Here is a 24,895-nt window from a genome sequence, read left to right as displayed (position 1 = left end):
GACCTTCATCACTTTCCATCGGTCTCCGATTCATTTCTCAAAACATATTAAATCACTACACTTTCGCTTGAAAACAGCTTTTTGTTCCGGTTGCGTTGGTACTTCATAAAGGTAACCTTCTCACTTCCGAGGAAAAAACGCATCGCCATGAAACTTGCCTGGACCGTTTCTCGTAGTATGCAGGACACAGAGTAGGAACCTTACAAGTGGCGTCGCTCGCCAGTAGATTCAGTTTTGCAGCGCAGATGATATAGTATGCATACACCCTGAAATCCTCACGCAGATTGTACTCTATTTGTTCCACTCTAATGAGAAAAGTTTAACTTCTTTCTTCGGTGCAATTTTCATTTGTACATCGACAGTAACCCACGATCGCGCTAGTTTTGGTTTACTTCCCCACTTTGTTGGTCAAAAAATTTCGCACCACCTGTTCAACCGATCAAATGCAAGACTAGCTTCAGACAGTTCTCCTGTTTTTATCTTGAGTTTCCCTGATTAGCTGTTAGAATTATTCTGGCTTTGGTTCCGCGACCCTTGATTGAATCGCTATCTAACTTGGTATCGTATGCTGTCGCTACCAAAAGCGTTACCGTTATCATATTGCGTGACAAACCTAGCCGTGATTTCTCGGAAGCTTGTGAACTGTTGATATCAAACCGAACTTAACTGTCCCGACCCTTGTTATTACAAACTGGCAGCCTATCCAGTGAATGCACTGAACATAAGAAATTAAATATAACGAATCAGCTAACGAAGTTGAGAACAATAGGCCGTTGAATGACTCGCGGTCACGTGACATAATGGACTTTGCCAGAAAAATTCTTCAATCAATGTTGACGTTCCCGATGGTGTTTCTAGGAAATCACTGATACCTTACAGACAACAAACATGCAGAAGTCACAAACGCAGGCCATTATTTTGCCTTTTTGGACGTTTACTGTCCTTGTAACGGTATTAGTCGGTCTATTCCCTGCGTTACTGTATTGTATTGGTGAGATTGTAGTGCTGAAATCTCGCTTTGAGCAACAACAGCAGACAATCGAGTACTTAGAAAACGTCACAGCGCAGATCCAACGAAGAACCGTTGGAGATGATTTCTCGAGCAGCGAAACGCAAGAGGCTCATCAGAGTTTTATGAAATGGAAGGTTTGACGTTTTTACGTTTCTTGAATGACAATTTTCATTTTGAACGACCTAGTGGTCTTACGAACCGGCCGCACAATTTACGCGCACAATTGGCAAAGCTTGGCAGCCACTTAAGAACGCAGAGCACATCGACCCAGCCTTGACGCTTAATTGGGTTTACACAATATCTTCAACGTCATCAATCGACATCATTTCTACCCTAACTTAGAGGCCGTCCACTTAGGTATCTCCACGAAAACCAACCTAGATATTTATTTGTGGGAAAACTAAAGGTCATTTCCGCATTGAACATTGTTTAGGAAAGCGAAATTCAGCAGATGAGAGAGAAGAGGAACACTGGCACAACAAAGAATGATTCATGTCGCTGCAGGCGAGGTATAAATCACTGGGATTTTCATTCAGTTTATATACAGCTACAAAATTAACAAAAAAGTGGGACAGAAGGTACAAGCTTACACCGGCTTGGGGTGTGATTAAGCGGCCTTAGATAGAGTGCTAGTGCACCGGGGTGGTAAAAATACCCCTGCCCCCACTTTTCCCTTCAAAATATCCTTCCCCGTAGTAATGAATCTGGGAGCTGCGAGTGAGCAGCAAGGTTCATTCTGTATGAGTAAGACGAGCAGCCAAAAAATCTCAAAGTCCAGGGTTATCGAGAAACAATGAGGAGTTAGTAAAACATTTTTCGTTTAAAACACTTTTTCAGGGCGATGAAGTATCTCAAAGTCAAACTCATTGTTTCCCCCTTAGGAATAGGTATTTTCTCATAATTTTCCCCTTTCCCACCCTTCCTCCCCTCCCCCCCCAACAACGCTAGGCTCCAATTCAATTCAATTGCATTTCTTGTTCAAAATGGTAATCATGATCAATTTGGTCGCATTCCTAGCTCAGGTGTTTCACTTTCTCCGTCTAAATACATAGCCCACAAGGAGAGATTGGAAAACTGTGTTACTTTTTCAATTTTGTTCAGAATGCTTATCAAATTAAACCATGCCTATACTCGATCTTTTGGCTGGCTTCCATGAAGGGCGTATTTCGCGGAAATCCTCTCTCACACCAATAATTGTTTTTTGATCGAGGTGTAAAACTCAACCTGGCGAATGGCCAAAGTAAGAAGGCTGTTCGTTTTCCAATTAATTCTATACGAAAGTAAATAGGAGTTTTCACTGCAAGCCTTATTTATTTTCTATAGCTTTGTCTGCATGGTTCAAATTTTGCTATTGTGCGATATAATTACATAACTTAAGGTCGGGCATTAGGTCAACTTGGCTAGTGGTTTATTTTGAAACTATATATATCGAAACAAAGCTTTTATTAGCTTACGAAGGATATTGTTCCTGTAAGACAATACATTTTTGATGTGGTCTGGCACGTTCTTGACCTTTGAGTGTCAATCCTGAGTTATGTCTGTGAACAATAACACTTTGCCGTGCAAAATTGAAATTCCGTTTTGAAAGCAGTTCTTTTTGATGAAGGCAATGATTTTAAGCTTCATGTACCAGAGAAGGTGGGGTCCTATAAATGAGTCTTAAACGAATTTTAATGTCAGTTTGCATGTTTTGGTACTTCACGCGATGACTAAACGTCACTTACTGTTAAAGATACCTTGTCACGCAAACTGACTAAACACTTACACTTACGCTAAACAGCGCATTTTGTTAAGGAAAACTGAGTTTTTCCATCCATTTTAGGTCCCAAAGGAGAGCGGGGACCAAAAGGACAGAAAGGTGATGTAACATGAATACAAAGTCGATAATATTATTTTGAAAAGTCATCCGTAAGTACATATGAATTTCATATCTATTTCCCCAGTTACGCCAAAACTTAAACATATTTTAAAGCTGTTTTGTTATACATGATTGAAATTAGTTTCCTTTGTAGAAGCTGCTTGAACCGATATTTGTCGACTTCAAACTTAGCATGTTGAAAATAAAAGTTAATTACCACTACGGGCCGATGGAAAATTCAGTTTTTCACCTCTCTCTCTCTGATTTTAATCCGTATCTTATCCTTCACGCGCGCCTTTATGATTCACTAGCTGTAAAAGTGCATGACTAGGGAGTAAATTGGGAACTCATCATATTCATTTCGACGTAGGCTCCAATGTATTAGAATGAAAATCTGTTTTTTTTTTCCTATGCAGGATCGAGGGGAAGAAAGGGAAGGACAGGTAAAAACGATTTGTTTTCAAAACGAGAGAAAAGAAGTGTGTGGGTTTCTTAAAAATGCCGCATCCAGTTGAGATAGAGTGGAAAAATGATTTTGGGTAGCCTACGAGCGGCTATCACGGGCATAAAAGATTATAGGTATTATCATAAACAATCGATCGTTATCATTAGTATCATCAGTATCATAATCGTTTGCGGATTTTATATTAATATTGACAACTTGAGTATAACATGTTTACATAGCAAACTAGCGCGGTTACCAAACCGAAAGCACTATACTTCTTCGTTTGTGTTTTATTTTTTTCAGGACCTAAAGGTGACACAGGAGCACTCGGTAACACTGGACCACCGGGAAGGGATGGACAGAAAGGGAACATGGGTACGGGCGTTGTGTTTTACTTCAATCAGTGACGGTAGCTGTATCTGTTTTATAAAGACAACCATCAAGACTGTCACTAGAAATCTTGTCTATTGCTACACATGGACTCACACTACCCTCCCTTACTTTAAAGTAGTAGTCTTGATTGATCCCCACCCCTTACCCCTCAAGAAAAGATATTTTCTACAGACAGCTTTTAGCCGTTGGAAGACTAACCTCTTACCCACGTCTCTGTTGCTTCTTTTTCAGGTGAGCGAGGGGAGCCTGGGCCTCCAGGTAGTGCGCACGTCTCCAATATGTACCTGCAGAAAACAGAGCAGTTGTAATAAAAGTTATTTCTTTGGGAACGTTGCACTCATCTGCGCCATTTTCTATTCCATACAAGTAGAGTGATTTCTGTCGAGAGCTGAATCGTTTTGCGACTAAAAAGAAACAAGGCAATAACACAATCTAAGCCTGAAAAGAGGCATACGGAGGCAAAGTTTTTAAAATTTTCCTGTTTATGGTTTTTCTTTTTTCTTTCTGAATTAAAAGTGTCTGCCTATCAGTTGTAAATGTAGTCAAGTAGCTTTCATTCACAATTCTTTTTTTGTTTTTTGTTTTCAAAACAGGCCAACCAGGCTCAATGTTTCAGGTAAGTATTGTTTGGTATATTTTGATGATGATGTGCCTCAATATACCTCTAGCTATATCTACTCCTTTGGCCAGACTAGTTCTAGATTACCTAAATCTCCGTCAGTGATTTTATTTTAGTTGAAATTGAGTCGTGATGGTACGGCTAAAATTGTGCTAGTTGTACTCATCGACTTTTTTTGTTTGTTTTTCAATTCAGTCCACAGACTCGGCTCACATCGTTGGGTATGGTGAGCACATTAATCCTCCAAGAGGTACAACAAAATGTTAGTGCTAATCTCTTTGCTCTTTTCTTTGTTTTTGTAAGCGCACGCTATTTAACAGTCTCGTCAGCTATCACGTGATTATTCAAACGAATTTGTGGACGATCCTCACAGTAAAGAGCACTATTGAAGCAATAGTGAAAATCAGACCTAAAAAAATTCAGGCCTGTAAGGGATTCGAACCACTGACCTCTGCGATACTAGTGCAGCGCTCTACCAAATGAGCTAAAAAGCCAACTGGGGGCAGGTCATCAAATTAGTCCGAAATAAACCCGTAAGATGATTTATTACATCCATTTTGAAATCACTGGTGGTCTCTGTAATCTGATTGGCTCTAATTGGTGCGATTTATTCACGAATCGCATCATTTTTTGCTCTAAATCGCATCAGATTACGCTTGACTGAGTTTTTTTACACTTGACGTCAGTCTTTCTGTTTTGCATACAAAATGAGATGTAAAAGCGTTTCCGGTTCCCCTTATTATTTAAAAACCGGCCCAGTACTGCATCAGTAAAATATTTGAATTGACCAAGTCCTGTATTTGGGCGATTTCAAAATGGATGTAATGAAGTGCTAACTGAACCCCGTGTCGTGCAATTTTGGTCTGAAATCATACTTGTGATTTCAAATCGAACGCGCGCTGCGTGCTCGTTTGATTTTGAAATCACGCGTATGATTTCAGCTCAAATTGCACTCCACTCAGTTCAATTACCATTATAAATCAAACAAAACGAATATATGAAATTCATATATCTGAACTGCGGTTATAGAAAAAAATCTTTATCTTCAACTTTCAACATCATCGTTTTTAGAGAGACGACATTGAGCATGCGTACTTGATTTAATCAACAATTTTAATGAATAATGGTGACGTTATCATGGTAATTCAAACTTGTCGCTCCTTTTTTAGAAAATTCACATTCTTCACAAGGAGCAAAGGGTGGGGGGTTAATCCCTAGCCACACCTCTACTATCAGTTTTAAAACACTGTCCTCTCTCCGCTCTCCTCAGTCCACCGCATCACAAACTGGAGACTAGGCCACATAACCGGAAGTATCAAATTCGTCAGCAACAGCTTCCTTGTGATTGGCACAACCGGCTACTACTTCGTGTACAGCCAACTATTCTATTACGCAGGGGACACTCTCCTCATGGGCCATTACACGTACATCAACGAGGAGCCGGTCATGCGCAGTCTGAGCAGTGTCGTCAGCGAGGAGAGAAAGTACAACACGAATTATCACGGCGCGGTGTTCTTGCTCAAAAGCGGTGACAAAATATCTGTGCGTATCCCGTTCACAAAGTCCTACTTTATGCACAAGGAAACCAGTTATTTCGGCGCTTTCCTTATCAGCCCCGTGTTAAACACGACCACTCTTGTTCAACCTACTAACACAAGTCAGGATTTCCCATAGAGCGTTTTTCAATTGAGTGTCGGAAGTAATCCGGAAATGAAATGGTTTCGTCCTACTTTTCTCTGTGATTGATTTAAAAATCTTGTGCCACTTTCTCAGCCAATGAGATGCAAAAAAATAATAATGATAATAAATCGTTACCTTGGTACTCGCCCTTTCCCGCGCCTCAAGCATTAAGGGACCACTCATTATTTATCACCTGGCGAGGGTGGGGGGAGAAGGGAGGGGAGGGTGGAGGATTTTTGGGATTGCTTGGTTTTCAGTGGGAACGGAGGGGGATCTGTCGTAAGAATATTAAAGAACTCTAAGGGTAGATCAGGTAAATTTTATCGTGACGTAATCAAAATCCTCCAACTCCCAGCCCTCCTTCCGCGATATATAAAAACAGGTCCCTAAGCTTGTTTTTACAGTATATTCTCATTGGTTATTGTGATAATTTTCTCTTCTATGATTGGATGGTGGAATTACTTTGTTTGATTTTTGCGACACTCGATGGAAACGCACTGTGAAAAGTACTGGCGTTAATTTTGTTTGAAACTTTATCTAGTCATAGGTTTATCAACAGAGCTTCCACTACTTGAATAACGTCACATACGACGCCAGAGGTGTTAGGAGAGGGAAAAGTTATCTTGTTACAAGCAAATTAATGGGACACCTCCCATGTGCATACACTAGCTATTTTCTATTTTCATTCGCTCGTTGTGATGTGCAAAATTCCCTAACGAGTGAAGGGGACGACAACTTATAACTTCGGTAAGTTGGCGAAAAAAGTGGAAAGAATAGACCAGTTAGAATGGTAAAGATTAACAAGAAGTTTAAATGAAATTCTTTAAAACGTACTCTAAATTTTCAAGATTAAAAAAAAGAGCGATAGTTCCCACAAGTTTCCAAAATTTAGAAAAAAAAATCTTTTTGGGGTGTTTGACTACCTATGTTTCGATTTTTCAGGCGAGTACTCGTAAGTTCTACAATCATCATATTGTATATAAAAATATATATATATAAAAAATAGTACAATTATTTTTTGAAGGTCTTTAAAACATGACCGGATGATTTTGGCGGACGTACACGGTGAAGTGCTCGTGTAATCGTTCACGCATGCATTAACAACATCTCCCCTTCTCTGACCTCTCATATGGAATTGAAGTGGAAAGGCGAGGGGAAAGACTTGGGAAAGGTTGTGCGTGAGTCACGTCAACATTACTTGTCACTTTTGTTTTGTTTTTTTGTTTTTTAAGGTCAGTCAACTTTAAGGTCATCCTCGTTGTCGCATTTGTAGTAACACACAATGCTTGTGACACGTACGGTGAATAACTTGTACGTCTGCCAAAAGAAACACGGGGACCTCATAGAGGTTAACAATTAACGAAGTCTGCGTAATGCACAATATATATATATATCTATTTGAGGGAGAATCTTGCGACATATCTTGTAAGTTTTAGTGTTGGTAAATTTTGCAAAAACTTCCATTTTGAATTGTTTTTAAATTGGTGGTTTGTAAATTAAGAGTAAAAGGAGACCTGTCGCTTTTGATAACCGACAGTGGATTGGATGATTGCGCACGATCTAACTTCAAATTCTATTGTAAATAAACACATATAAATGACTGCTATTTCAAGGTGTGTCTTTAGTTGTCACGCAATGCGTAACGGAATAGGACGTAGTGTTTCGTTTTCTTTCCTCTTTCATTAGATGCATATTTATCACAATGAGAAAATTTAAGGTTGAAGTGACCCATAAATATACGTTGCTTACGTCAGTCGTCCACCAAAAAAAAAATTCAAGGAATATTGCGGGCTCAGTTACCCTTTTGAAACAAAAACAAGACCAGACAAGCAAGCTGACCTTGCGTGACAGCCAAAGAGCATGTCGTGTTGCATCATATACCCGTCAATTCTCAGTTCTCAGTGCTTCAACGAAAAATATATTCTTTTCTCTCTAATATGCTACGTCTGCATGCAACAGAAGGATACACTTTTCTTTTTAATTTCATTTTTGCCTAAGAAAAATAAAGGCAATCCCATGGGGTCTATATCCTGTCAGAATGGAAGCCATTTCCGTAGGCTTGAGCAATCAGACGTTCGTTGCTTTTCAAAATGTAACGTGGAACGTTCCCTTTTGTCTCTTTTTCCTTCAATGTTTCCCTTAATTTATTGGCCTTTTACTCACTTTTGAGAACAACGAAAGAAGGATCATATTCCTTGTTTTGAACGTTTTCTTTCGTCCTTAAATCTGCACAAAATCAGCATTTTTGTACATAATTTACTTTTTTTATCTGCATGTTTGAGGTTGATGACGGAAAGTATGACTCAATCCCTTTTGACCATGAGGTGAGCTTGTTTAAAAACCATCAGTACATTCATAAATAACTTTATGACGATCGCAATCGATTGTAGACTTGCAAGCAATATCGAGTTGTTTGTTATGCAAAAAATAAAGCTTACGTTAGCATATTAATATCTCGTGTGATCGTTTGCGGAGAGATGATGTTAAGATTGATCAAATTTTATGTTTAAACAGACTAGACAATGTTTCCAAGGAAAACGGTTTTCAAGTCATAGAAGACCGATTTGGGTAACGATTTGATAGTCAATGATAATCGTGTTTGTGATCACATGTCGAATGAATCGAATCGAAGGCAGCTGTTAAGTGATCAAATCGACGCAAAATGAAAAAAGAGAATAATTCGTCGCGTATTATGTTTCTTATCGAGCATTCGTGCAAATACTTAAGAGTTCGATGAAAATAATTATCTTTCTTAGGATAGTAAAAGCCTAAAACGGAATAGAGACCGTTAAACCAGGACCGGACGTTTGAGACGGTTGAACCTGGCTAAATTTGTTTATGACGGATACGAGTTTGTGCCCAAAATACTTCTATTTACACTGTATCTGGATTCATAAACATATCTTACCTTGAAAACACTTCAGCTTACACGTCTTTCTGTCAGAAATTGAGATAAATTTGACTCATTTTCCTCGTAGTCAGAAGACGGAATCCATATGTGCTGACAATGTACATTCCTTTTCTTGGGCGGGGGATTCCCCCTCAGTCCATCGGCAATTTTATCCAAGTGGACTGGGTTACATCACGGGGCTAAAAAGAAATTTTTGACCAAGATTTTCTAAACTTTATGGCATTCAGCGGGTTTTTCCTTGTTAAGCTCTACAGTTCCAAGAAAGTAATTCAATCAATTGAGAGCAAAGGACAGTTTGAAGCGAAAAACGATGCGTTTTGATGGAGAGAAAAGCTGCGAAGAAATTTGCAGATAAAGTTCAAATACAAGTGCCAAAATGCCTTGATTACATTAGGTAACCGGTCTAATTAAAGAAACTCAATGGTTTTTTTTTTTTTCTATTTGGAAGACAAGGAATCTTGCCACGAACCTTAAATGTGGTCGAGACTAGCCAAAGAAAAAGCGGGAATCGACTGCATAGAGTTGTCCATCAGTCTGCAGTCGTATCTTACCTTGACATGGATGGCTCAACACAAATGTCATCGAAGTGATATTTGGTTCAATTCACTGTCATTTTCTGATCGAGGTAAAAATTCAGGTTACATCTGCCTGGGCGATGATAGTGGCCCCCAAAATTGTCTAAAATTCTGCCTAATAAACCATACTTTAGGCTTCACGGGGATCGAACCCCATCCCCACATGGGAGCTCTTTGTTCCACCCCAAGGGATTTGATCATAAATGATATAAGAAATTAATCTTATTAGACTTGCAGATGACCAAAGAGAAAATGATCTCTGTGCGGATCAATTTATGCAGATTATAACTAAAAAAAGACAAAAACAAAAACATTTCGTGCAGTCACGTTCGAAATCAGAAATACAGGAAGTCTTTGTCAGGCTTTGGTCATCTTCTAATTTCTCTCCACATTGTACAACAGACCGCAGATGAGATGGAAAATCCACGAATTTGCCAATTTTGAATCGAAACAAAAAAAGTCTCAAAACTGCAATTAAAAGCCTTGGCAAACTGTCAGGAATTTAGAGCAGTAACTCAGGGTGTATTGTGATCCTGTCTCAGTTACTTGATGAAGTGGACTGAAATCTGTTGAATATAATTACTAAACGTCGCTCGTTGATTGGTTCGCAAGAGTTCATTGTTACATTTATTTGAATAAAGAAATTACTTTCACTTTCAATTCCTGATTCCGTTCATTTTTTAAGAGTTACACCCTTTAAAGGACTAAACGTTCTCTCGATGTGTTTGAGATGGAAGAAAATATATCATCTATACAATTCAAGTTATGGTTGGCTGTTTTTTTGTTTGTTTGTTTGTTTTTTTCAGAGGTCATAAAAGTGTTTTGTGAGAAACTGCGATAAAATCGAAATGAGGTTAAAGAACTGAAAATTGTCCTCAGAATAATAGTAACTCATTTGCAAGTAGGACCAAAGGTAAGTAATTCTTTCATCATGATATGTTATAATTTATAACATTTCCTACGTTTTAGGACATTCTTAGTGAGAAGGAACCAGCTAGATCCGGAGCCCGTCGAACGTTAGGCGATAAAACGTTCCTTCAAGGTAAAAGCGATGGACTCGCGATTTACGTAATTTTACCATTTCCGGACCACTGCTCACAGCTTTAAGTTTTTACTATACTTTTGTGTTTTCTCTTCCAACAGCTAAATTTTATAAAACTTCTATGGTACAGATTTAACAGATTTCACAGGAACTGAGCTAGGGTCTTAAATGATTTATCAAACGAAGGGTTAGATGTGCAGTTGAACGCCATCTAGTATTTTTTGTTTACATTACTCAACAACGCAATACATTCGAAAATGCCCTTGCAGTCCGCTATGTATGCGCTTTCCCGGAGTTATTTTAAAATCCACAGTTAACTGAAAGAAAATGTGCTAAAATTATATGCTTTACAAACTATTATGAACGCAATTCCCACTATATTAAGGTTGATAACTTTCATCAGAATTAATAGAGGGAACCCTCTATTAACTCTGCTTTCATCGGTGATTGGTTTCGAGGAAGTAATAATGACTCGTAGGTACATTAACTCCGAGTAAGTTTCCGAAAGGTTCACGACAACGACAGTTCAATTTAGCATCTCAAAAATTCGAATACCTTTCTCTGCCTTAAAGCTTCAACTCATAGGTAACTCTTTTACCTGGTTTATAATGTGGTTTCCATGCAAAATTTTGAATTGATCTCGTGTGGAATTGATTCTCCGTCCACAATCCTGGAATCCATTCTGGTTGATATTTTCCACGGTTTATTACGCTAATCGACAAGGTCAAATACAAACTCTTCTTTGGAAATTTTTAGTTGGTGTGATTGATCTGAACGTTTTGGTTTAATAAACTGACGATTTTCTGGCCTTCTACAACTTTGCAATGGTCTCTAACACTGAAAAGCAAAATGTCAATACATGTAATGATATGCATAAGGAGCTTTGAGTGTTATTAAATGGGTTGCAGTTGGCTAATGTGAAATCATGCATCTCTTTTCCTTCCTTAGTCTCCGTGATTCAATTCGTTTACTAGAAAAATCCACCGTGCAATGAAATGGTCGATGACAACTACAAGCTGACAATGTCCTACATTTGATATACTTATTGTTTTGATCTCGCATTGATATATTTTGGTAGCTCAGTCAAAAGTAAACATTAAGCCACTTTGCATAATAATACTTAGGTAGCAATAGACTTCTAAGAAATCGTACGCCTTTCGGTGAAAATGAATGTCAAAATGAAGTCCGCAGCCCTCATGAAACCATGACTCAAAAATGATGGTGTAATAAACATTGGTCACGTGTCCAAAGTTGTATGCAGCGGAGCTGTCGATGTACGTATCGTAATTAAATGAAATTCTTCAGCTTCCTTGAGTTACAAAGTTAAAAGGATCAGTCTCCTCGGGTCATTTTCAAGGAAACACAGAGCGCGATGAGTGAACTACGACAATATTCTCTCCAACAAAGCAAATCTCTTCGATGGATCAGCATTTTGCTCGCAGCAATTCTGATTGCTGTTGGTATACATTCGTACGTCCTCATCCGAAGAGATTCCATAGAGCAGTCGTTATCCACAGAATTGAAAGAAATGAGAAAGATGGTGGAGGAATTGTCTTCCAAAGTAGCCAAAACAGAGGCAGAAAACGAAAATTTAAGAGAAGAGCTCTCAAACACAGAGGTAAAGTTAGCCAACTTGTATTGGAAGTTTCCAGATTTAAATATCCGGCGAACATGGGCCTCTTTACTTTCTCCAGGCAAACTAACAACGTGTGACTGCTCAAACTTTACGCAGTCCCAAAAAGTTATTGTCTAGTCTCTTGACATCGATAAAATTCTAACTACAATTTATCCAACCTTCTTCTGTTTTGTATTATGTAGATCTCCCGTCTCCGAAGGAGTAATCGTAAGTAATGATATTTATGGTTATTTTTGCATAATTTTAATTTCGATCGTCGGTGAGTGGGCTAATTAAAGCACGTCGGCGAGTTCACGTTCGAGAGTCAACTAGTAGTTCTCTGTCCCCGACCTTTGGTCAGAAATAGATCCGTGTTGTCTTATTAGACATCTTTAAGCTTTTTCAGCTGTTTACTTTTCACGCATGCTCTGTAAGCGTGATCGTAAACAACGAAGATCTCTTTAGTTAACAAAATACGTGATTATGTTAAATTTATTGCACGATGGCTGGACTTGTTGCCCTACTTCCGTGTTTTGAATAAAACGGAGTGTACGAACAAGTCATTCAGTTTCATGTGTTAGGTGAAAGGATAAGGTCATGATAAGATAAAAAAGGCTTGCACAACACTATTAATGTTTTTTTTTTCCTGTAAAGATTTTCAACAATGTCTTATTTTGATTTTTTTCCAGCGCATACTGTGTGAGACAAAGCTACTTAGCCACGAACTCAATTGAGCGGGAAGTAGGGTTTCTTTGACTCCCAGTTTCATTTAAAGATAATATTCGTGCACCATGAGATCGAAAAAAATTAACACGGCAGTTGAGTCTAAGTATTTCAAGCGCCCCTCAATCCACTATCATTGAAATACGACACCAATATCATAGCTGAGCATGCCCAGAAGACCTCTTGAACGCCGTTCTCACCGGGAATTACACCGGAAAGCCGGTTTCTTTTTCTGGCCCATAATAAGATTACCAAAGGTCTGGAGGCCTCTTCGATATTGCAATTTGATGTGAATCGGATCTTAGTATTAATTTTTGTTGGTTTGCAGCCAGCTTTGATAGAACACGGGCTATCATCGACCTCCTGGTACAAGAATCCGTAACTTTTTCCTTTTAGAAACGCGACTTCAGCTGGCGGTAACGCTCGTTGAAAGATTTTGCGTCGGAAGGAAGGAAACGACAATTTTTTTCACCGTGATAAGATCAGTTGTTGAAAGCAATGAATAATAAAAGAATTAAAAAAAAAAACACTCGAAAACATCCTGTATTGATGAAGAAATACCTTTCAGGGAATCACTTTCCCTCGGTCAACGCAAAGCAGATTCGAAGAAAGCCGCCCCTCACTTTCCATCTACTAACATTACAAATGACCATATGCTAAGGGTAGATAGAGACAATATGGCGCATTATTTTAGCTCGATAGCGCGTTAAGAAAGATGTGAAAGAAAGGTATTTGTTCTTCGTGTCACGAGTGTGATTTAACCAAAAAAATGCGAGTCTTCAAAAGTTATCGAGTAATCAGTCCTTTGTGCAGTTTGTTTGGAGGAGCCCATGTTAAGATACTTGATCACACTTAAGTATCTATCGATCTTAACCAGCGTTATTCTTTGCACAATCCAAGTAAACGTAGAAATCTTAATTGTCATTTAAGGTACAAAAAACGGATAAAAAATGTAGAAGGTATGCTCTGTATCTATTATTCCGTACCAATTCAAACGTTTGATTTCCTACTGTGAGGATAAAATTGTATCATTCTAGTTTGTCACACAGGACACAGGAAGCATAAAAATCACAGTAACTGTTGTCACTCGTTTGAGCGCTGTATGAAAAGACACAAAACTGCTGAAGAAGGTATGCATTCCGCCTTACTGATTTAATTTAATTTTATTGTTCAAATGGGTCAAATCAGACAACTCTAAAAAGCACAGGGCCGACCGATTCTAGGTTACTGTGAGCAGGTAAAAATCAGGCCCAATTAGGGTTTTCCGACCAATAAAATACAGCTTGTATCGAAAAGAAAATCACAGTTTGGCCGGTGTCACTCGGGATTTCAGTAAGGCAACATGAAATAAATACATTGTGTTTGTTTGGTTGCACACCATTAGGTTTTTAGAGACGAAACGAAACATTACGAGATGCACACCTTGTGTACTCAGCAACAATAAACTGCTTATGATGAATTTTCATTTCTCACAACGAGCTGAAAAACGCCCGCGCACTGCATGTATATCATACAAAACAGATTCCTAATGTATCCTCTTCTTTTTCCGCAATTTAGGATTAAATTGCACTTCGGTAAGGAAATGCCAACCAAAAGGTATGTAGACAAGTCGTTATCTCTTCTTTGTACGACAATGGAAGCTCGAAACAGCTAAGGCTGTATTATAAGTGATATGTTTAATCGATATGGCAGAACCTTACACTGCTTCAGTGGATAATTGATCATTTGAAGTCTACACGCGTCAGTTAGCACAGAAAAGATATAACCTTTAGGCAGACCCTAAGTTAGCTTTGAGACCAGTATACAGAGGAAATACACAGAACCCTTTGGTAGCCGATCATACCACAGGATTTCTGGTTTGAAATGAGATCCGATTTCCGAGAGTCGCTGTAAATTTACAGGCTTGAAGACATTTTAAAACCTTAATTGATGGTTATGCGTATCATCTGTATTATCTGAAAATTATTTTTTTCTTTATCAGCATTCATGCACATGTCTACTATTATCCTTGGCCAGCACGGTATAAACGGTACTGTTATCCATGATATGTAAGAACTGATATATATACGTTATTAACCAAGCTTGTTCTTTCAAGATGGCTGGATATTGGCCGAGTTCTTTTTTTTGCATTTTTATGGACCTCGACTTCGTCTCGGTCCATGAAAAATGCAAAAAAAGAACTCAGCCAATATCCAGCCATTTTGACCGAACAAGCTTGGTTAATAAAGGATTTATTATATTGCAAAAAGATTTCGCTTTATTTAGAATTAAGAATGACTTGTTTACTTCGAGAGCCAGGAAAGAAAGCCAACTGTGTTTGTAGCACAACAAACTCACGAGAGTTGTTTCTGTTTTCTTTGTTTTGACTATCTTCTGCCGCTTTTTGCGTTTCCATCGCCGAAATTTTCCAAGAATTACGAACATAGTTCTAATTCAACTTTTTTCATACGCGGGATCAATGCGGGCAATCCCGAGCGGGCAAGATGGGCCCATCTTGGCCGCCCGGGTAGCCAATCAGAACACAGGATTCGCTTCATCTTGCCCACAGGCGCTGCGAGCGATGTAATAAACAAGCCTTGATGAAAGAAAGAATGTGTTAAGATTCATACATTTCTATTATCAAATAAAAACCTCCAGCCCTCCCCTCCGTCAGGCGATAAATAACGAGCAGTCTCTTGACCCTTTAGATCCCAGAAGAGATTAACACGTAACTTCTCCCTATAATATTCATACATCAGTACAGCAGACAGGTAATGAGAATACTCAAACTTCATCTGACACCAAATTCTCGTAACCGATTTACAAGGAAATGTGTAGGGTCAAGAGAGGAGAATTAACGATCAGATCCTGGCAGTTGGAGGGTTAAGAGAAGACACACAGTTTTCCCTTAAGACATACATGGTATCGTTCAATTCGAAACGCCTTTTTTCTTTCAGGCAGTCCAACTCTGTTACATTGGCACTCATACGATCCACTACAACCCAACAAAATCAAGTCGCGTCGAGACAAAGAACTCCTCTTTACATTAGGGGGCTGGTATTCAGTTTATTTGAATCTCAGAGTGAGTGAGAAAATAACCGCGGTTAAAGTCGTAAATGTCTCTGCCACAGGACATCCTGCGCTAATGTCTTTCACACCGATACCCTCAAATGACAGCCGCGATATATATTTTGGGACTGTTCACATATCGCGATTACTAAAGATACCCGGGAACACTAAATTATCTGTTCAAGTCGTGTTCAAAACTGAGGAAAATGTCAAAGTAACCCACGAAAAGCTTTTTCCAAATTATAACTCAGGCTCCAGAAAAACAGAAGACAATTTTGGAGCCTTTTTGGTGAGTTAAGCAAAAACCACAGATCCAGATGAACGTGGCTTCCATTTCTACCGCCATTTTAAGAAAGGATGGATAACGGCTGCAAAATTCTTTATGGAAGTAATTTTACTGAACACTCTCCTGTAGGAGAGAGGAATTATTTCTCGGCGTTAATATGAAGTTATTAACAAAGACGACAAAACCTAAAGAGCTTGTCAAACTTGATTATCGTTCTCAATCAGACTATAATGTGAAGGGTATTATCCGTGAAATCAGTCTGTAAAGTTTGCAGTGAAAGGGGAAAGAATGGAACTAACAAATGTTAAACATTCGACTTTGCAAGCTCTTTGGATTTATAGAAATCGATGATTGTAGTTCTATAGTTCTGTTATTTGTTCTCACTTAAGTTAACCCTTGAACTCCTCGAAGTGATCAACCAGTAACTTCTCCCTATAATATCCATACATGATCCTGCAAACAGGTAATGAGAATACTCAAACTTATCAGGTAGAAGTTGTTACCTTGTCTGAACACCAAATTCTCGTGACCAATTTACAAGGAAATGTGTAGCAGTTAGAGGGGAGAATTAACAGGCAGATCTTGGGAGTTAAAGGTTTAATAGGCTGGAGTCGTTGATTGTAATTTTGCCGCTATTTATGTAAATATGTAATCCTTTAGAAAAGAGTAAGTTTTAATTGATTGTCGAAAAACCAAAACAAAAACCAATTAGAACGAATGAAAAAATAATCACGAAGAGCCGATTAAAACTCCATGTCTCTTCGGAAGCGCCAGAAAAACGAACAAGACAAAGTCGCCATTCGGTTTCCGTCTTACATCTGATTGGTTAAGAAAATGGCGCGAGTTTTCTTGACCAACCACAGAGCAAAGTAATGCAAAAGCAATGTGATCCCGAATTACTTTCGACACTCGATTGAAAAAAATAATTGTACATACAGCAACTAAGTAACCAGGCAAACTCGCCTAGCGTGGTAACGAGGTGTCTATGTCGTTCCCACGGTATGCGTCACGCTGTCCTGGGTACGAGATAATTAACAAACTAGTGAGAACAGGTAGCAAAGGCATAAATATAACTTGTAGCCGACGAGTCATTAAAACTATGACTGAATAAAAACTGATCTGTAAATACGACCAATAAACAGTTTGTTAAAAATCAGAGTTGCCCTCTAGTTCTTCTGAGATTAAACATATCCGTTTTTCGATCAGTAAGAAAATGAACAAAAAACAGCACCAGTAGTTACATGAACGATTTATTCTTTTATTGCCTCCTTGCTTCCTTTCCTTCCTCCAATCTAGCTTTATCCCCAGTGTTGAATGGTGGATTCTAAAACAGTTTGACAACTTGTATTTTATTTGACATAAAAAGACATTTCACTCAGTCACAAATCCGCAATTCACTGATTTATAGACTATGCTCTGTGAAATTTTGGCCACTGAATGGTGAAATCTAAAAGCAGTTTGACAATTGCTGTATTTTATTTGACATTAAAAGCTTAGCCTTTCGTTAATTACACTCGGTCAAAGAAAACTCATCTTACCAATTGTCAGTTGGGGTCGGTGTATTATATACCTTTGCACGAATTATCAATTCAGTGATCGATAGACTGCGTTCAATGAAATTGCGTTCATATGGCAATCTGCGGTCTTTCCTTACACTTAGGTAGCACGGAAAGCCGTAAAAATCTTGAACAAAAGCTCATCTTTCAAACCGGCAGTCTAAATCCCAAAGGGATCAACGAACGCTCTTCATTCCACTAATTTATTCTTGTTTTTGTCGTTGCCATGTTCCCACCAATAAGGTAGCTCCATTTTCTGCCTTTAAAAGCACGCACAACCCACAATTCCTCTATTCGATCCGACGAAGGGCTAACGCTCGAAACGTCAGCTCTTGTAATCGTTACGGTGGCCAATTTACCATTTCAACTTTGTTGATATATCCAAATTACTATGAAATTTGGACCACTTTCATAAAGTGATTCTTAATTAAATTCCTACGTGAAATGAAAACAGAAATTTTTTTTTCGTGCAGATTTTGTGAAAATTCATTTTTGTCACATGATTGTTTGCAAACCAAGCCTCGCTTCTACTCCGAGAACCGCTAGTGTGGTTACCCAAAAAATTAATGAAAATTATGGTGTTCAGTGCAAGGATCACGTGCATAATAATTAGTGTAAGTCGTTCCATTTCGTTGATTTTTCACATCCACGGAGTCCATGCTCCATTCTCCCTTGCTACTCTCCTTGCTTTTGGGTCACTTGGCTTGTTAGCAGGCGGCACTAACCCCTTCATGTAATACTCCAATCGATCTTGAAGCTCCTTCACCTTATCTGGGAACTTTTTGCTGAGGTCATTCTTCTCATACGGGTCAGCGGTGACGTTGAACAGCGCAACATTGATAGTGGGAACTGGGGGCTAAATTGAATTAGGAAATTACTCATTCAGTTCAACACATCATTCAGACACAAGAAATAAAGTCACACATGTGCATATAAAAAACACAGTTTTATGAGTCAGCTCCAAGAAAAAGGAGTGCCGATGAAATTTCAAATGCATTTTTGACCATAAATGGACCTGCTGGAGAATTTGACATTTTTAAATGTTCATGATCCTACACTTACATCATTCAAATCCTGGTCGGTCACGGAGTTCACCTCAGAAATATTTCTTTCTTCCGGAGGGATGAAGTATGAAATATTGGGAACTCCCATGAGAAGTTTCATGTCTCCTACACGGAGACCTATGCCCTGGTAGGCAAAACCAAGTTCTGTGTCGGGGAAAGAGGGACTGTCTATATTGTGAAGGATCTCTGTACGCGGAGAAGCTTCGCCATTTGAAATGGTTTTCCATACGTCATGACCGTCAAGGGGCAGATCTTCGTCATTAAGATAACCACCTAAACACGGAAATAGACTGAACACCGTACTTCATTTACTTAACTAGACGCATTTTTATTGTTAATTTTTTGGCAGCGGTTATTTGGAATGTCAGGTCATGCTCCCTCGAGTTCGTTGCGTAGGTAATCTGGTTTTATCAACAGAGTTGATAATTAGAATTGGACACCGCAAAGGGTTTCAAAGCTGACGTTTCGAGCGTTAGCCCCTCGTCAGAACGAAGGAGACAAGCTAGTAGTTTAAAGAAACTAAAAATAACTAATGATAATAATAATAATTATTATTATGATAATAAAAACAGTGTTAATTCAAATGATAATAATAATAGTAATGATCAAGATAACAAAAAAAAAACAGTTATAATAATAGTAAAATATTTTCACTCAGTTTTACCCCTCCATTCTGTCTCCCTTATTAGATAGAGGTTGCTTCAATATTGCCCTTATCTGACTTTCCATCTTGTTAGCGGATATATGAGGAAGGACGCCAAAAGATCCGAATAGACTTCATGTGGACGGGCAATTTGCTCAAACGAAGATAAAAAATCTTCCCTCTTCAAAAATACCCGGATACGTTTGGACAGGCCTGCACTGCGTTTGTGGCAAAGTTCAAGAAAGTGTGATTAGACACGCCTGATTTCGTAGCTGCCTAACTATCGAAAGCAATGATCCTTCTGCGTGAAACGGTTAGTCTAACCTTGGTTTTAAGTTTATTTTCTTCTTTAAGATCTTAGCTGAACAGTGACCAACAACGTTCCAATAATTTCTAACCTGGTAGGATGTTCCAAGGCTCAGCGAGATTCGAGTCAGCGAACGAAGCAAGCGTGCAAGAGGACTGTGAAGGGTCCGTTTTGCATTTAACGTGTAAACCACATCTCGCTAAATATGATGCTTAAAGCGGCGACGGAAAATGCTGCAGTTGTTTTGCAAAAAAACAATTTGTTCCCAGAAGCAATTAATTCTAGCCGAAACTTTTTTTTCTAGCTCCCGCATCTAAAGCACACCCTCGCACGTTACGCGCTAGTCCTTGCGCACTCAGTTCGCTCGCTTTATCTACAGTTAGAAATCGGTTAAGGACAGGGTGAACAGATTACTAACCAGCAAGATTGACCAATGTTGGATACCAATCGGTCACGTGAATCAGCCCGGTAGATTTCACCCCACTCCTAGATAGCATTTTTCCATGTACGAACCCCACCCCTCTGACTCCTCCTTCCCACAGAGTGTCCTTCTGTCCCCTCAGGGGGTAGTCATAGCCACCATTTTTTGGCACCCCACCATTGTCAGTACTAAAGATCATCAACGTGTTGTCCCATAACCTTTAAAGAGGAAGAAATTAAGCAAATTCTAGACCCAGTTGACACCAACAAACATGTACAGTCTGTTAACTTCAGAATATTATGTTATTCCTCTAGGATATTTCACAGTTTCGTATCCTCTTTACTAGCTTTTATATTAATATGGAAGCCCTCCACACTAATCACAAGATTTATCCCCTAAAAAATAACCACTAATAAAAGTAAACAAATACAAAAATAAACATTCACCACTTCGTCATCTCAGAAAGGTGTCCTGTGCTACAATCACACGAAAGTATTGAACTCCCTACAATATGACGTGAGTTACTCTCCATTTCTGTCATTTATATACCACCTTTATGTATCCTCTCTTTTTACCACCTCCTTGAAACATCTCATAAGGACAAGTAAAGACAAAAGAAGGGTTTTGCTTTCAAACTAAGCAACTAATTTGCTTTCTTTCCTCTCAAGAACAAGTTAAACCTACCACTGGCCATTGTAAATACCTTGACTACAATTGATCTTACCCAATTCTGTACCTCAACTCATGAAGAACCAGAAAATTCAAAGTTTCTGTTCTCAAAAATTACCATTCATGTTATCATTGAGATTTCCCCTCCCTTGCATGGCCTACCAATATTTCTTGTGTGAAGCAAAACAATTATGGTTGGAAATGTCTCATGCATGGCAAAAGAATATACCCACATACCCGGCTTCCTTGAATGCACCTGTTATATTACCAACTGCTTCATCCATGATATCCACCATCCCAGCATAGCTCCGTCTTATTGTGTCGTTTATAAAGGAGTACTTGTCCACATGTTGTTTGGGAGCTTGGACTGGAGAGTGGACATTTTGGAATGCCATGTAAAGGAAAAGAGGACCATTTTGGGCATCATGTGATTTGACAATTTGCTCAGCTCGCTGAAAAAGTATTAATCAACGACAAAGGTAATTCATACAGATAGTGATGATAATAATGTTTGATGTTCTTTCTTTAGTGTAGCACTATCTCATATCAATCAACTTATGGCTTGAAGAAAACACAGAAATTGAATGCCGATATTCTATGAAACAAAACATTCTAAAATGTTTAAACCAAACATTTTCGGCTGTTTGCCATCATCAGGGCAATGATGATGGCACACAGCCGAAAACGCTTGGTTTAAACATTTTAATAATTTTTTTCCTGATCTTTTAGTCTTGTATATAGAATATCTTTTATGAAGCGAACATTATGGACAAAACATTTTAGAAATTACATGCTGATATTCTTTGAAACAAACCATTTTAAAATGTTTAAACCAAACATTTTCAGCTGTTTGCCATCATCAGGGCAACGATGATGGCAAACAGCCGAAAACGTTTGGTTTAAACATTTTTATAATTTTTTCTTAATCTTTTAGCCTTATATATAGAATATCTTCTATTAAGTGAACATTGTGGACAAAACATTTTAAAAAAGATAGAAATGAAGTAATTACTGCAGGTGCACTTGCAACACCACTTTTGCATCAAAAGTGTCTTAATTGAAGGCTGTTTCCATGCACCCATCCAAATTTGACATAATAATAACAGATACTGTTAAGCAGACTTGGAAATTTTTAAATTTAAATTATGTATGATAAGGCATCTTTGAATGCTAACATTTGCCAATTTTTCTAAAACACACATGATTCACCTTTGTAAAAGCATTAACAGAGTAAGTCTCATTCATATCCCTGACAATTTCTTTGTTGTCTCTGAAATCAAGAAAATGACTTATAACATGCGTGTAATGATCCTCTGCTCCATTGTAAAACCCATAAAAGGTATCAAAGCCACGGTAGGTAGGGGTACTCTCCCAGTTGTAGAAACCAAGATGCCACTTGCCTATCATGTGGGTGCTGTATCCTGAAAAAAAAAATGAGGACAACCCCTTTGTATTTTAATGAGAAATTTACTTAACAAAATATACCTATAGGCAGCAGAGCAGGGGAACAGGGCAGGAGTGGGGAAGGCCTTTAAACTTCTATAAATTAAAATTTGGAGTACCTCTATGTTTTGGAACATAAATTTTCTCTACTACAGTAGAAAATTGGTTTTAATCTTTCCAAAAATCATATCAAAGGGTTGATGCTTAGCAGAATAATGTGTTCTAGGAGTTTTTCCTAAACAACTACCTTCTTGTGCATGGTTGCCAACTGATAAGCTTTGCTAGTTTGTTATACACCCCTAACCTTTCTCTACTACCTCTGAAATGTGTTCAACTAATAATTAATCAACTAGATAAAATGAATTAATTGCCAACTTAAAGAAACAACTATATAAACTTATCAAACGCAACCCAGTTTTGAATTTTAAATTCAAGGGCTTCACCGAATAAACAGTTATACTATTAGGTCATTTAGAGTTCGTACTACCAAAATTGTACACAAAACTCTAGAGAAAAGGTTGTAATCTCGAGTCCAAATTCTTACCAACTTCTTTGAGTTTTTGTGGTAGTGTGGTGATATTCAAAGGCAGACCAAATGGACACCCAGTATGAACAATTCCATGCTGCATTCCTGCAAAGAAACAAATCTTTCTACCTCTACACTGCAATATGAATTCTCTTAACTACTTCTGCAATGATTGCACGAACCATAGTTTACATGTTGACATTAGAGCTTTTTGAATTATCAACTTTTAACTTTCCATTCTGCTAATTTTTAACTTCCTTGCGCAAAAAAGAATCTCTAGAGTTTGCAAAATAAATCTACATCTAAATATAATATACATTTGTTAACTGCAAAGGGGTTAACTTATTACAGTGAATACCAAATAAATAACCAATATATACGACGTCGCAAGATTAAAAATCACTTTTGGGGTATAAAATATAATATGAACGTTTATTTCGGTTGGTCTATCGCATCATTCACTTTGAGAAAGGAGTTCTACACATGTACTTATGTTTGTTTCTTGTGTGAAAGCTGAAATCAGCATTTGTTAAGCAGAAAAATAAAAATTTTGTGCAGGTGGTGAATCTATTGCAGACTAGTCCCGGAGTGAAAGTGACATGCTGATCGTCACATGATGTTTAAAAAAATAGAAATGGAAAATTGTAGGAAATATCGCCTTCCCACTTTATAGATTGGCACAATAGTATTAAAAATTAGTTTAAAATCCACAGCAAACTGAAATCACACCAACCAAGATGTATCGGGTATCTTCCGGACATCAACGCTCCTCTTGTTGGAGAACAAATCGGTTGAACGTAATAACTATCCAGAATGACTCCTTCGTTTGCCAACTTGTCAACATTTGGAGTTTGAATTTTCGAACCATGGAAGCCTACGTCACTCCATCCAAGATCATCCACCAAAACAAACAAAATATTAGGTTTAGATGCAGCTGAGGAGACGAATATGTGAAGATTCGTCAGAGTAACGAAAATAAAAAAATTCACGGAGAACTTCATCGTCGTCGAAAATCTTTCACAGCTGAATGTCGCTTTTGATTAATTAGTCACGCAATGTCGCGTTATTTCCTTTTTATGTGGTTGACGGTTGACAGTCATGAGGGGACGCAAATCGTCTGCACTGGAAGTACACATCAAACTCCCCAGGGGTTCTAATCCAATTAAATATGTGGTTTTTATGTCAGCGTTTGCGTGGTTAATATCGTTAGCGCCCCATTCGGTTGGATCTGGACAGTGTCGGTATTTGGATCTGGACAATGTTTTTTTTTTTTTTTCCCAGATTGCTTTGTAGTGCATGTAGTTTTCTTAGTTATTTACCCCAAAAATGGCGCCGAGGAAAGGTTTTTCGACCTTCTCTCGCGTCGTCAGTGATGCATTAAGCGAGCATAGTTACTGGTATGTGCTCACAACAGAATTTTGTGGAATTACTCCTCTGCAATATTTTAAGCGATCGCCGATCCTGACAACTTTTCCAGAAGATTTCTGCCGAATTGAAAGCGACAAACTTCGGCTTCTCGATGGGCGCCCCTTCGTCAACAAGAAAAATTCCAGCGCATTTGAAGTTGTTTGCTCGTCTTTTGGGCTTGTATCGGTTATTCTGAGGGAAAAAAGAGGTTCTGAAGAAGGAGGATCCGCCGCGATTTATAAAGTTAAAGAATTTTTGGATGGCTTGGATTTGAGTTCCCTCAAGGGAGACGGCAACGACTTGAATTGCGAGCGACCACGTGCAGCTCGGCGCCTTACAATGACCCCTCAATTCAACACTCCGCCTAGCTAGTACGAAAGAAATGCCTGTCTCGGTTCATTTGACTCCTCCAAACAGTGGCAGTCTTAGTTCTCCTAATCTAAAGGAGATTTATGAAAGGAGTGATTTGGAGACCTCAGAAAAGACTTTCCTTATTAAGAAAAGTGGTAGCCGCGCGTTCTCCAAGATGCACAAGGTATCTTTTAAAGGAGCCGAAAAAATTTATCAACGGTGCTTTCCAGCATGTGTGCTTTTGGCGATCCTGAGGCCAAGGCTATTGTAAATGAGGTTGTGGAAGATGTGGCCCTAAAGA

At 38.5% G+C, this 24,895-nt stretch overlaps 3 protein-coding genes and 1 long non-coding RNA gene across 11 annotated transcripts in view; 2 read left to right on the top strand and 2 right to left on the bottom strand.

The window, feature by feature from the left end:
• LOC148727455 (uncharacterized) overlaps positions 1–9,683 on the bottom strand; it is a 70,403-nt gene extending 60,720 nt beyond the window's left edge. For 3 of the 7 annotated variants that reach the window (XR_015989349.1, XR_015989348.1, XR_015989350.1), the window contains exons 1-3: positions 9,470–9,680; positions 8,916–9,097; positions 3,907–3,992 (exon numbers count right to left, since the gene is read on the bottom strand). This is a non-coding gene — a long non-coding RNA (uncharacterized LOC148727455). Of the gene's footprint in view, positions 1–3,906; positions 3,993–8,915; positions 9,098–9,469 lie in introns of all 7 variants that reach the window. The other 4 variants (XR_015989347.1, XR_015989351.1, XR_015989352.1 and 1 more) reach the window with 3 other exon arrangements.
• Positions 811–7,613, top strand: LOC111331800 (uncharacterized). 2 transcript variants are annotated; one of them, XM_022936997.2, is made up of 9 exons: positions 811–1,146; positions 1,446–1,521; positions 2,835–2,870; positions 3,287–3,313; positions 3,619–3,690; positions 3,940–3,966; positions 4,302–4,324; positions 4,523–4,577; positions 5,598–7,613. In XM_022936997.2, exons 1-9 carry the CDS (start codon positions 889–891, stop codon positions 5,999–6,001), a joined length of 978 nt encoding a protein of 325 aa, XP_022792732.2. In that variant the 5' UTR covers positions 811–888; the 3' UTR covers positions 6,002–7,613. The 2 variants fall into 2 exon arrangements, with proteins under 2 accessions (XP_022792732.2, XP_022792724.2); XM_022936989.2 differs by having other exon boundaries at positions 812–1,146; positions 4,523–4,589.
• A 482-nt stretch (positions 9,684–10,165) lies between the features above and the next one.
• On the top strand, positions 10,166–17,363 carry LOC111331078 (uncharacterized). The gene is made up of 6 exons (XM_088726922.1): positions 10,166–12,153; positions 12,354–12,378; positions 13,911–14,003; positions 14,431–14,469; positions 14,855–14,902; positions 15,810–17,363. Exons 1-6 carry the CDS (start codon positions 11,908–11,910, stop codon positions 16,217–16,219), a joined length of 861 nt encoding a protein of 286 aa, XP_088583048.1. The 5' UTR covers positions 10,166–11,907; the 3' UTR covers positions 16,220–17,363.
• Positions 17,364–17,444: 81 nt separating this feature from the next.
• On the bottom strand, positions 17,445–23,892 carry LOC111331497 (arylsulfatase B). Its single transcript, XM_022936622.2, has 7 exons — positions 23,570–23,892; positions 22,855–22,941; positions 22,077–22,288; positions 21,105–21,319; positions 20,196–20,416; positions 18,826–19,100; positions 17,445–18,619 (listed from the first exon to the last, which is right to left on the bottom strand). The coding sequence occupies exons 1-7, from the start codon at positions 23,835–23,837 to the stop codon at positions 18,404–18,406; spliced, it is 1,494 nt and encodes a 497-aa protein (XP_022792357.2). The 5' UTR covers positions 23,838–23,892; the 3' UTR covers positions 17,445–18,403.
• Between the last annotated feature and the right edge of the window lie 1,003 nt (positions 23,893–24,895).

Source organism: Stylophora pistillata, chromosome 7 (genome assembly GCF_964205215.1).
Source record: "Stylophora pistillata chromosome 7, jaStyPist1.2, whole genome shotgun sequence".
In the NCBI taxonomy this organism is placed as follows: domain Eukaryota; kingdom Metazoa; phylum Cnidaria; class Anthozoa; order Scleractinia; family Pocilloporidae; genus Stylophora; species Stylophora pistillata.
The sequence above is the reverse complement of the archived record's forward strand: the minus strand, read 5'-3'. Positions and strand labels throughout refer to the sequence as shown.

What these genes read in the sequence shown, in the direction of transcription:
- LOC111331800 (XM_022936989.2), top strand. Translation starts at nt 889, where the DNA reads ATGCAGAAGTCACAAACGCAGGCCATTATTTTGCCTTTTTGGACGTTT. An exon ending in AACCAGGCTCAATGTTTCAG is followed by an intron (nt 4,325 to 4,522) that starts GTAAGTATTGTT and finishes TTTTCAATTCAG; the next exon opens with TCCACAGACTCGGCTCACAT. An exon ending in TCCAAGAGGTACAACAAAAT is followed by an intron (nt 4,590 to 5,597) that starts GTTAGTGCTAAT and finishes CGCTCTCCTCAG; the next exon opens with TCCACCGCATCACAAACTGG.
- LOC111331078 (XM_088726922.1), top strand. Translation starts at nt 11,908, where the DNA reads ATGAGTGAACTACGACAATATTCTCTCCAACAAAGCAAATCTCTTCGA. An exon ending in ACACAAAACTGCTGAAGAAG is followed by an intron (nt 14,004 to 14,430) that starts GTATGCATTCCG and finishes TCCGCAATTTAG; the next exon opens with GATTAAATTGCACTTCGGTA. An exon ending in TGGCCAGCACGGTATAAACG is followed by an intron (nt 14,903 to 15,809) that starts GTACTGTTATCC and finishes TTTTTCTTTCAG; the next exon opens with GCAGTCCAACTCTGTTACAT.
- LOC111331497 (XM_022936622.2), bottom strand. Translation starts at nt 23,837, where the DNA reads ATGAAGTTCTCCGTGAATTTTTTTATTTTCGTTACTCTGACGAATCTT. An exon ending in GGTGCATTCAAGGAAGCCGG is followed by an intron (nt 20,417 to 21,104) that starts GTATGTGGGTAT and finishes TCCTCTTTAAAG; the next exon opens with GTTATGGGACAACACGTTGA. An exon ending in AACATTGGTCAATCTTGCTG is followed by an intron (nt 19,101 to 20,195) that starts GTTAGTAATCTG and finishes TTCCGTGTTTAG; the next exon opens with GTGGTTATCTTAATGACGAA.